Source organism: Xyrauchen texanus, chromosome 28, assembly GCF_025860055.1.
Source record: "Xyrauchen texanus isolate HMW12.3.18 chromosome 28, RBS_HiC_50CHRs, whole genome shotgun sequence".
NCBI classification, from domain to species: domain Eukaryota; kingdom Metazoa; phylum Chordata; class Actinopteri; order Cypriniformes; family Catostomidae; genus Xyrauchen; species Xyrauchen texanus.
The window spans coordinates 24,266,979-24,280,137 of NC_068303.1; the positions used below are offsets into that span (position 1 = coordinate 24,266,979).

Here is a 13,159-nt window from a genome sequence, read left to right on the forward strand (position 1 = left end):
CAATACAATTATAAAAAATTAATTTAAACACCGCCCACACATTCTTTTCTGATTAAACTTATTCAAGGATTCGACATTTCGCATTCGAAAACGTATTTTACATTTAAAGTGACACAACAGTGTTTGATTGGCAACATAAAACAGAGCTCTATGATAAAGTAACTTAAAAAACAGCACTACATTTATCAGCAGACTGTTCAGAGAAAAACTAAAAATTGTCATGTTTTTCTTGAGAAAAGAAGTAATTTTCATTTGAATAGCACTTTTCGATAATAAGAATAATAAGTCTCATGAAATCACTGGGTTCTTATGTAGTCGTTTTTTTTAATAAGCTGGCTTTTGATAGTTATTAGCATCTTGCTATGCATGTCATCATGCTCCGTGTCGGCTGGGAGAGGATGGCTGTTAATTGCAACTTGCTGCTGCTGTTTCTGCCTTGCAAATCCACCAATTTGTGCAGTGATCTCGGAGTAAATAAAACAACTTGCTTGATGTACTGTATCACCGGGACATGACACCATTGTTTGGCAAATTTTACAAGCTGTAATGCTACACTCTACTTGACGCTTGTCATCCATCTTCGATCTGTCAACACAACCTGTAGACTAGTTGCTCTGTTTTCCTGTGATCACTCAGCGTCGCCACTCCGGAGAGGAGACTGTTTCTCAGCTCTCAATGTTGTGCTGCTTGGTTTTAATCAAACTTATGTATTTATTTATGTATCATATGATACATATGATATTGAATCGAGAGAAGTCTTCACTGAAGAAGTCTTCAGTGTCCTGCCTCAACGACTACCGTCCCGTCGCACTTACACCCATCATCATGAAGTGCTTCGAGAGGCTCGTCATGAGGCAGATTAAGACCCAGCTGCCCCCCTCACTAGACCCACTGCAGTTTGCGTATCGTTCAAACCATTCAACGGATGATGCCATCACCACAACCCTCCATCTGGCCCTCACCCACCTAGACAATAACGACTCATACGTTCGAATGCTGTTCATAAATTTCAGCTCAGCATTCAACACAATCATTCCCCAGCACCTGATTGGAAAGCTGAACCTGCTGGGCCTGGACACCTCCCTCTGCAACTGGATCCTGGACTTCCTGACTGGGAGACCTCAGTCAGTCCGGATCGGGAACAGCATCTCCACCACCACCACACTGAGCACTGGGGCCCCCCAGGGCTGTGTGCTCAGTCCACTGCTGTTCACTCTGCTGACTCACGACTGTGCAGCAATGCACAGCTCGAATCACATCATCAAGTTCGCCGATGACACGACCGTGGTGGGTCTCATCAGCAAGAACAACGAGTCAGCATACAGAGAGGAGGTGCAGCGGCTGACGAACTGGTGTAGAGCCAACAACCTGTCCCTGAATGTCGACAAAACAAAAGAGATGGTTGTTGACTTTAGGAGAGCACAAGGTGAACACACTCCGCTGAACATCGACGGCTCCTCTGTGGAGATCGTCAAAAGCACCAAATTCCTTGGTGTTCACTTGGCGGAGAACCTCACCTGGTCCCTCAACACCAGCTCTATCACCAAGAAAGCCCAGCAGCGTCTCTACTTTCTTCGAAGGCTGAGGAAAGCACATCTCCCAACCCCCATCCTCACTACATTCTATAAAGGGACTATTGAGAGCATCCTGAGCAGCTGCATCACTGCCTGGTTTGGGACTTGCACCGTTTCGGACTGCAAAGCCCTGCAGAGGATAGTGAGGACAGCTGAGAAGATCATTGGGGTCTCTCTTCCCTCCATCAAAGACATTTACAAAAAACACTGTATCCGCAAAGCAACCAGCATTGTGGACGACCCCGCACATCCCTCACACAAACTCTTTACCCTCCTCCCGTCTGGCAAGAGGTACCGAAGCATTCGGGCCCTCACGGCCAGACTGTGTAACAGCTTCTTCCCCCAAGCCATCAGACTCCTCAATACTCAGAGACTGGTTTGACACACACGTGTCCTGAGTTGCACTTTAATTACTGTCACTTTATAACTGTCTGCTACCTCAATAACTGCTATGTGCATAGAACATTATCTCATAGTATGTTATGTTTACATTTTTAGAAACTGTCATCTTTTTGCACTACTGAGTACTGGTCGGCGCTGCACTGTCTATTGTCCTGTTCATTGTCAGTAATTTGTTGTACTGTCCTGTACTTTTTGCACATGTTTGCACGTGCACTTTATATAGGTATTTTATTTCGTTGTGTTGTCTCATGTGGTCCTATGTTGGTCCTTTGTTGTTTTTATGTAGCACCATGGTCCTGGAGGAATGTTGTCTCATTTTGCTGTGTACTGTACTAACTGTATATGGTTGAAACGACAATAAAAACCACTTGACTTGACTTTGACTTGAGAGTGTTGTATCAAATTAAACAAATGCAGGTATCTCCTAACCTACTCACACACGCATTCTGCAAATCCACTGTTGTTGTTTCCACATTCATCTCCTGTTGTTTACTGGCAATTACATATTCTAGCACTTCTTTGTGACAGCAACTGCTCAAATGTGAGTGTTGGCACCTTGCACCTTAGTGAAAATAATTTCAGGCACATTCTGCACGTTCAAAAAATTTATTGAAAATTAATTCGGGCTGCGCACGTTCAGTGCTTGAGCACTCTGCTGATTACGAAATTTGCGTGTCTGACTTAAGTATACTTAAGGCTTAAGAGCCATGCTAAAGGCAAAATTTAAAACTTTTTACCTGCTGTAACATATTTTTTTCCCCCAAGGAAGACTTAACAAGTCTTTTCTTCCCCCCATGGAGTGAATGTGAAATGAGAGTGCTTTAAATCCTGGTTACAGGATTTAGTTTGTGTATTAGTTCATGTGTTGTGTAATGTGAAAAACCTTGAAATTCCTTACTCTTACATTGAGGGGCCTAATGACTATCTCATGAGCATCTGGACAAAATGCACTACACATTCCATCCATGCAGGCACACAGCAGCGGATGTGGATGACTAAGACACCTCATAAGCAACATTGTGAGGCAGATTAGGGGACTGCTTAGCAAAGTATAGCCAGAGGAAGTATTCCTACACTCTGAAATATGTACTGAGTGCAATGCACAGCTTGATGAGAACAATCAAATAGGAAACACCTACAGGTGCCCTGCAAGAAAACAAAGGACAAGAAACAAAAAGAAAACATGCCAGCACAAAAGAAGGAACAATTATGTAAACTCAGGAAAAAGTTATGGATGTGTTGAAATATTTGCTACCACTACACAATTCCACAGAAATGAGGAGGGCAATGCAATGTCAAAAGAAAAAAAATGTCATACTGTATATGTATTAGTCAGACAGACAGACAGACTAGATAGATAGATAGATAGATAGATAGATAGATAGATAGATAATATTGAATGCAGAATATTGAGAACAGTATTTGTAAAATTATTTAATATTGAAATTCAGTATTACAATATTATTATTAATAATAATACAAATAATTTGAGTTTATATTCTAGCATGTTTCATTCATATGCAGTCCTTTTCCATTCAGTTTTAGCTTGTGACATATGACAAGGCAAGCATTTCATTCCTCAGTACCAACTGTGCAATATTGTGTGCATCAGGCTATTTGTTTTCTGCTGGCTTTCTTAGCCAGCTGGACTGCTTGTAATGTAAAGCATGTGCTTGAGGGAAAGTGGCTGCTTTCGTCTAAAGCTTAATAGCGGTTTGCTAGTTAAGCTAAGATTAAAATACTCGAATCTAACCTTGAAATACATCGTTTGTATGACGTTATGAATGCATGCACATTCTGAAACATGAGACACAATGTTGGTCGATTGAAGCAATGACAGAATGAATGGGGGTTGGGCTGCTGACAGCAAAATGATGAGGTGTTACCGCATCTCTGACAGACCATAACGTGCGAGTAAACTATCGCAACTCACCTGGTTATAATGCACCCGAAACGGTCTCAAATAATCAGAGTTGGTGCAAGGAACAACCTGAATATTATTTATCTGCTCCATGGCTTTGATATAGCTGCCCACTGCTACTTCTCACCACAGATGGCACATCCGCAGACTACAGGAGAATGAGGGGAAATGTCTACGGAAGCCTGCGAAGGTCAGAATAAGAACGTTGTTAGACTTTGCGTTGTTGTAGTGTCGGGACTATGTGAAGCACAAAACTGCAGCCCGCCCGACGCCCGAATGCAGATGTGCCAACCTTAGGTTTATAAAGAGTTCGTGTTGTGAGCCTAGATAAACCGCCAACCCAAGTATTTTATTTAATCTAGGCAATTTACTGTGAATCATTCATGAAATGTCAACTGGTCAAAGAACAGAATGATTAATCTGATCCTTCCTGAACTGCAGGTAAAGTGTGTATTGGAACGCTTTACAAATTAGATATATTGATGTAGCCTACCTTATAGGTCTTTATGTAAAATAGATTATACTAAGTAAATAACTTAATGCGTTGCTGTGAAATTCCTATTTACGATGTAGAGGTGTAGGCCTACTGACATACAGTATAACAAATTAGTAAAATTATAAATCTCACGAAACCTGTTAAGAATTACATATTATACACATCACATCACACACACACACACACACACAAATGAATCATATAGATACCTTATATAGCTACAGGGCTGGACTGACAATCTGGCATACCGGGCATTTTCCCGGTGGGCCGACGCACTTTGGGGCCGATCAGGGGCAGACTGGCCAGTGGGAGAACCGAGCGGGCCGGTGGGTCGGCCGTGAATTGTGCCGAATGGGCCGTGATAAACAAAAATGAGCCACCGCGTTATGCAGAACGGAGCACAAAATGGAGCAGAAAAGGACAGCGAACATTATTTCATTGACAATACATTCCACAACACTTTTGATTACAAAAATATTAAAATACAAAAAAATATTCTTAATACTGCTTAATAGTTAATTAAAAAGTGAATACAAATTTAATTAAAGTATACATTAAAAGTGTAATGAATACAATGCTACTTTAACATACACAGTACAGTACTCTCATCTGCTCATTTTAAATGTTAAAATTACATCAGCTCCTATTTATGGAATGTCCATAGCATGAATATCATATGGAAGCATTGTGGCTTTCTCTCCAGATAGGATTCTTTTTTTTTTTTAAGAGATGTCTTTTAATTTGTAATTATTAGCAACAAAATTCTTAGATCTTGCCCACATATAATCTATTGTGGACAGCTTACATTATTACAGATAGTATGTATAAAACTGAAAGAAAATAACTACAGCAGAATGTGGGAATGATAACCTGAGTGACAGCTGCATCACGTCAGCAGCAGACAGCATAATAATATCTTCGCATAGCACTGATATCTAATGCAGACAGTGCCTTGCGGATGGTATTATAGAGTTCTATCATCATAAAAAGAGCCCAGTGTGCCTTTAGTCCTATTTGGTCCTATGAGTAAGTCACATGGTAGTAAATTGTGCACAGACTGGACTAAACATAACGCATTTGAATTCAAATTTGAATTTTTAATTATTCTATGGAAATAAGTCTGGCTGCTTTTAAAAACACTGCCTTAAAGGAGTAGTTCACCCAAACTGTTCTGTACTGTTTTGGTTTGTGAACGGTGCTTGGTTTGTGCCTCCTCCTCCACCTGACGCGTGACCTTACCAACAAGCTTACGTCATCCCTCTCATGAGCGCACGTCACACAGATGTACGGAAGCGAACATTTGTAGTTAAAAAGTATATAAGTATTGTTTTGTTTCTCAAAATAATCAATCTTTTGCATTCAGATTAACTTTATTTGTCGACTGGATTCGTGTGGATTATTTTGATGCACCCTAAATATGCATTTTGGACTGTCAAAAAAATGTATTCACTTGCATTGTTTAGAGAAGGAGTCCTGAAATGAAATCCTAATAGTCTTAAATTCTGTTTTGATGAAGAAAGAAATCTTAGATGGCCTGAGGGAAAGTAAATTATCATCAAATTTAAATTTTGGGGTGAACTATTCCTTTAAAGCACTTGTTAAGCACTTTCCAATTTAAGTCTCTAAGGTTTAATGAAATGAGCAAGGGATTTCCATTTACCCTTGCTTCTAAAAACACAATTTCCTTCCTTGTAATTAGAAAAATTATAATATTTTGTAAGAACTATTCTTTTGCAGCTTACACAACTGTTCTCTCACTCTTCCATCATATAGCAGACACATTTCATCATATTTTTCTCTTTTTACTCCCACAGAATAACACGCTGCTACTGATTTTTGAAGGCCTTACAACATCAGTGGTGTGTGAGTCAAAGTCTAAACATAGTTTTAATGTAGTTTAGAGGAAACAGCATGCTGCATTTGATGTGAAAGTCTCAAGAATTGCTTAGGTATGCTGCGGTTCATGCTGTTTCTTATCTGAACCTATGCATCTGCTAGTTTTTCATCTAAACCACCTGAAGAAGCTTTTCCACTCTTCCTCGAAACATCCTTACTTATAATGAGATGGTGAGATGGTGAAGTTTGTGAGTGCTCTTCTTTTACAAGCATAGAACATGCTAAATGATTACCTCCTTGCAGCATAACAATTTTCAGTTATATGTTTTAGATATCTGTGATGATCACACATTTCACTGGTATGAATGAAAGCATCTAGTCATTTGGCATTGACAGGTAGAGATTATGTCTACCAATGGCCTGACATGATTTCCAAGACTACAGAAGTGGAGCGACTTCCTAATTACTCTGAGGAATTCACTCAGGGACCTTTGCGACTGTCAGGTCAAGGGTACAGAAATAAAGAGTGTGAAAATGGCTTGCAGTCCCTAGAATCGTGAGAGAGAGAATGTATATTATTTCCACCTTTCTCTGAAAAAAATAATAGCCCGTACTATCAGCAATATCCATGTACCTTTTTCTCTTCTCCTGTAAGAAATAATAAAATAATGAAAGCAAAATTATTACCTATATCAGTTTTGGTTTAAAAGATTTATTCTCATGTGATCACTGTTTCTCTGTATAACCACCACAGTGATTAATGTGATGGCAATTCAATGCACAATATACTCCACACCCTGTCTTTTCAATCATAGCTAACTCAAATTTCTCATACCTCTAATCAAAGTTCTCAGAACGCTCCCACACAAGCAGTTTCCGCCCCTTGGTTCCTCTTTCCCGGCCTTCCAATTTTCTGTGAGCTTGTATGATAAATACAAGTTCTAATTTGATCTAAATTAAATCTTTTGATGAAGGCTGGGTGGAAATGTGTTGATAAGGTAGCAAGGAAATGTTGCATGTTCCTTATGGGCCCTGGGGTGTGCACCTTTCCAAACATCTTTAGATGTAATACTCTGTGGTACAGTGTATGTGGTTGCCCACAATAATACTGTACAATAATAAGTGCAATCACAAAAGCACCATACAGGGCAAAGCAAGGAGGTGTTGAGAGGAGTGGAAGATGTGTATCCCAGGATCCCAAATTTGATGTTAAACTCAGGTGAAAGTGAGTGATGTCACCCAACCTGCAATGTGGCACTCCATCTCAGACATTCTGTGGGTCCCAATCTCTTCAAGCCAGTTTCCTCCTAAGAGGGCCAGCAGTTCCACCCTCCATACACTGGCAGGATATAACACTTTTGTTGGCCGATTTACATCTAAATAAACATTGCTAGACAAAACAATGTGCAACTACAATGGAAACGCAGTCCTTTTTTCTTCACTCAGCCAGTTGATATGGGCTGATTGAACAAGGCTGCACTCTATGATAAGCAGTATGGGAGGGGACCATTAGCCCTGAGGGTGGATAATTCTGGAGATGCAGAGGTTCATAGTGGTGGCTTTCAGAGTTGAAGGAGAGGTTCACAGAGAGTGCATGGGGCCTGTTGTGGGGAGAAGTGATTGATGAAACAGTATGCACCATCATCCTGATTATAATTCTGATAAATAAATTAAAAAAATTAAAAAAATTGGTTTAAAACTATAAGAAAATGATGACAGAATTTAAATTTTGGGGTGAACTATCCCTTTAAGAGCAAAGATTGTTTCTTATTTTCAAAGCTATTTTTCCAGTGGAAAGTTGAAATGCTTTGTAGCAAGAGATTTAACATTCTCAGGATTGAAGCTGACAAATAAGAATGTTAATGTTAATGTCAACAACTGTAGTTATTTTTGTGAGGCATTGTACGTATAGCCCAGTATTCAGTACAGACACTATTGTGTGAACTGCCCTTGTTTTGAACTGTGTACAGTATGTCTCCAAACAAGTAGCCAAAGAAGTGTGTGGGTAAATTCTGAGAACAGAAGATAATTTGAGATGAGACATGCCTTGTTACCCTATGTTTTTCTCAAAGGAGAATGGAAAATTGATACCAGATCACCCGTTCTTCCTTTCAGTCAACGTAAGGCCCCCTGTAAAACCCCCTGTATCTTATCAGACCATCATTCTGGCTTGGGAGCCCCAACAGAGTGCTAATCCTGCACTACTGTGCACACCTCAGGGTGTCACTGTGGTCTGGACCATCCCATCACACTGAATTAGACTTTTTGCAGCTCCAACAATCCAGGCCCCTGCTGGCTCAACAGCATGGCAGGGTCATGGAGCCTCACACTCTTCTTTTCTCAGTACTGGCTTTCTATCTGGCTCCTATTGGAGTCTAGCTACAGTAAGTTTATCAGGAAGAGTCAAGCAGGGATTTGTTGCTGCTGGAGATGAAAAAGGTCAGGCTTCTAGGAATGCACTTAGCTGAGGTACCTTCTACCTCTCTGTTAGTGGTCACAGGGTGTTGAGCCAAACACGACATCCCTAACAGATTATGGTCTTGAAGGTCATTTGGACATCATGCATACTTCTTTCCTGTTGTTTTCTTTGAATATAAAAAAATGGAACGTGCCTTAGTTTTGTTTTAGTTTTTCACAATTCTATAAAATTCTATTAAAATCAATGGGACAAATTTGAGTCCCGCCTTACAGGTTAAAATCAATCATGCAAATGTGTATTAGCTATACAAGCTGAGAAAATAATGTGTTTTAGCATAATCTGAGGTAAAGAAACACAATTTGTGATTCCACTGTTGTCAGATTTTACTACCTATTTAAAATGTGCTCTTCGATCATAATCTTGACCAACCAGATTTCGGTCTTTGCCCATTCAAGTAGATAGGAGCTGCACTTGTATGCCAATTGTTTCCATAGAAAAGTAGCTGCCCGACCTGCCCGAGAGTGTTCCAAAGATGGCCGCCAAGTGGACTGACTTGAAAAAAGACTTTCCTTATGCCAATACAAGAGAGACACAATGCACAACAGATTTTAATACAGGTGGAGGAATGCGAGAGGAATGACGTAATACTCTAATTAAGCAATAAGGCGTGAAGAATAACTGTCAGCTATGGGTGCTGCGAAGCAGTGCTTATCCTACCATATTTGGCACAATATATACATAGCATACACAAATTTCAGGTAAAACAGTCCGTTTTCTATTATTAGAAAAAATATATAGATAGATTTAAGAATTTAATGGATTATAATAAGTACATTTATAAAAAGAATTATCTCACTTTGTATGCCATATTGGATTTATTTTTCCACGAGCTCCTGTGAGGCCTCACTAGGTTTTGGAACAGACCCATAGAGAATCTGGTTGCTGTAGGTTGCTGAGTTCCCAACCCGTGTTGGAGTTCCACAAAAGCAATGTAGTGAATGTACAGTGACCATTACAAATCAAAAGGCTGGGCTGGAAAATAAGGGGTCATATACTTAATGCCATTCGGGAAGGTGTAAGGATGAGAAAAGATAATATAATATAAGATGGAATAAGAATGACCATCGACTGTCACATCAAATGAGACTTCATACCTCCTCCCTTTCCAGGTAGGGCCTAATTTAAGGCAACATGATCTGTGTGGAACTCGCCTCTGTGAATAGTCCTTCAAAGCAGCAGGCCTCTCTCCCATCCAAGGCCTTTGTAATGGAAACCACTGCTGTTATTTTGCCCCTTGTATTTTAGGCAGAGCTATTATTGTTCTTGTGGCCCCGGATGTGTTACCCAGGCACAGGCGGAATTTCCGAGTTCTACTGCTTATTTTGGCCAATAATTGCGGCTACTTAACACAGACCACATTTTGTGAGTACTAAAGTTTACGGATGGAACCTTTGATGTTTAGAGAGTCACAAATAAAATAAGATGGTGAGTGAAATTAACAGTTGGTGGCTCTGATGTTGGCTGCTGGGATAGATGGTGGTAAAGTGTTAAAGGGGTGTTGGGGGTTGAAGAGGCATTATTAGAAGTGGAGTAAAAGGGCAGGAGACAAAAGTGCCAGCCGTTTTTGGGGATTAAAGGGCCACAGGCCTGACAAGCCAACTGAGCCTTGATCTCTCTCAATTTTCTAAGGGACAGCTGACCACCCCCTGTCCTGCAGAGAGGGACTATTTTAAATGCCTCGAAACACAAATCCTATTGTTTTTATACAAGGCTTTACACATGCTCAAAGTGGTGGGGCATTTTCGCCTTAGATGCAGGGCTCAGGAACTTATTTTCCATTTGGACAAAAACAATATTTAGTCTTTCTATAATGTCATGTAAACACTTTAGTCAGACCAAAATCAAACCAGTCAGGTTTTCGTGACTAACAGACCTGAATAATGCAATTGCAGCTCAGCTTCGTCTAGCATGTTTACGCATTAATCAGACCACAACTGGCCTCAGCAAGTGTGCAGCGCTACGTGTTTTACTGGCATTCCCTCAGCCGATGTCCTTCAAAGACAGATGAAGACTTTAGCTCAGCTACGCAAAAACCCGCTGTAGCCCGCTGTAATATAAATGTGCATGTAAATGTACCGTGTGTGTTTGTGAGATGGCTTGTGCCTCACATCACCATGGGAATGCACATTCCCCTGCTAATTACTTGCTTGCATTGGCCAACAGAGACACTGTTAATGACATGTAACCTGATCTTAAAAACCTGAGGTGCTGTAAAGAAGACGCAGCATGCAGACATAGAGTAAGGGGTTACAGAGGGCGGTGATTGTGGTAGGGGAGCTATAGTGGAATAGGTGACCAGAGAGAAACCCACAAGTGACACACTAAACCAACTGTGCAAACGCAGAGGTATGTCAGTTCCATCTCTAATTTCACAGACTATCATGTGCCCTGTGAAGGTGGGGGAGGGTAGAGGGAAGGGTAGTGATCATAATTGTTGTGTTTGAAGTTATGTGGTGGTGATGGGAGGGTAAGCACTATGGCAGACGGGCCTAAGTTGCAGCTGGGTTCATTAACCACAGCCAGAGAATAATAATTACTGCTTTTTGTCACGGCAGAGGTATGTTAATGACATGCTGTGCCATAGTCACCATGCTAACTGGAGAACTGTAAGCACAGTGAGAGACTGCACTAAACAGTGAGAGACAGTGAGAGACCAGCAGTGCAGCGCTAAACTACATGTGATGGTGCATTAAATGTACATGAGGAAGTGAGGTTAAAAAAACTGAGAAGACAGAGGTGATTGACTGCCCCAAAGCAAAACTAGAGCCTAGTTAATACTAGCAATAGTCCACCCTCTTCCACAGCATGCCCATCTTACTTGCTTCATTGCTTGATCTGTTGTGATCATAGCCTTAAGGCAAAGTATACTTGAGTTTCTTGCATGCCAGTACGTCTCGCGCACAGTATGCGTGATGCAAATTTCATCATCACAGTACAGGGACTGTTTGTGTGCAGCCCAGTTTTTCTGTGTCTTTAAGTGTCCTCAGTGCATGCGCCTGCCATTGACTGTATTAAAAGAGTATAACACAGCAGTCATAGTGTACATGCATTGAACGTATCCATACAGTGTGTGAGATAGGATGGCATGCAGAAAAACAAAGTATAACCCAGCCTTAAGACCAAAGAATACTTTCAGTGTCACTACGTCTCACAGTGCACTTGATGCAAATTTCTTCATCAGCACTGTACACACGGACTGTCTGCATGGGACATAGTTTTTCTAGACACACGAACATCTTTGTATCTTTGTGTGTAGTCAGCCCTTGTGCCTGCCATTGACTGTGCTAAAAGAGTATCAAAAATAGTTGTAGTGTGCATGTGCCAAACGTGTCCATAGAGGCTTGCGTTCAAAAGAGTATACTTTGAAAGGCTGGTAACACTTTACAATTAGGTTCCATTTGTTAACATTAGTTAACAACATTAGTAAACAACATTAGATAACATGAACAAACAATGAACAATAATTATTAAGCATTTATTAATCTTAGTTCATGTTAATTTCAAAATATACTATTAAATTTTTATAATCAAAAGTTGTATTAGTTAACATTAGTTAATACACTATGAACTAACTGGAGCTAACAATGAACAATTGTATTTTATTACTAACATTGTCAAAGATTATTAAATGCTGTAACAAATATATTGTTAATTGTTTATTCATGATAACTAATGCATTTACTAATGTTTACAAATGGAACCTTATTGTAAAGTGTTACCGAAAGGCTAAAGCGTTTGACCATGCACTAGATGGAACGGCACGTGTAAAAAATGCAGTAGACCCTAGTCTTCAAGGCCAGTATACTTTGTATAAGTATACTTCGATTTTCTGCATGCCACTATGTTTTGTGCACAGTGCATGTGACGCAAATTCTGTAATCAGAACAGTATATGCGGATCCACTTGCAGCCCAGTTTTTCAAGACATGCAGACGGTTCCTGTCTGGCATTGACTGTACCAAAGTGTATTACAAAGCAGTCGGAGTGTGCATGTGGCAAACACTTGGTCAAACAAGTGTACTTTGAAAGGCTAGATCGTTCGAATGTGCGTGAGACGTAATGAAGAAACAAATAAAAAAATATACACTTAGCCTAGCCTAACAGTAACCCCTGCTGAAAATACCAACATTGCTGGTCACCAGCTTATGTTGTGATTTGGGTGCTGGTTCCCCAACATGGAATACTGGTGTGCTGGTGTCCTCACCAGGCTTTAAAACTAGCTAAACCAGCTTCATCAGAAAGACCATGCTGGTCAATAGGCTTCCAAGGTTTAGCTGGTGAAAAGCATGGCTGTGTTGGTCCATCAGCTAGACCAGTGCACTATCCATCATAAAACAACCTAGACCAGCTTGGGAATTGTATGCTGGCTAAGATTGTCTTTTCAGCAGGGATATGTTTTATGAATGAAGAACAATTTCTCATGGCTTAATATACACCAAAACAGGCTGAATC

General features: G+C 40.4%; 1 protein-coding gene across 1 annotated transcript in view; it reads right to left on the minus strand.

Moving 5' to 3' along the window:
- Nucleotides 1-4,052, minus strand: part of nudt14 (nudix (nucleoside diphosphate linked moiety X)-type motif 14) — a 69,465-nt gene extending 65,413 nt beyond the window's left edge. The window contains exon 1 of the mRNA XM_052096033.1: nucleotides 3,910-4,052. Within this exon, the coding sequence (XP_051951993.1) occupies nucleotides 3,910-3,990 (81 nt within the window). The 5' untranslated portion in view covers nucleotides 3,991-4,052. The remainder of the gene's footprint in view (nucleotides 1-3,909) is intronic.
- Nucleotides 4,053-13,159: the final 9,107 nt, after the last annotated feature.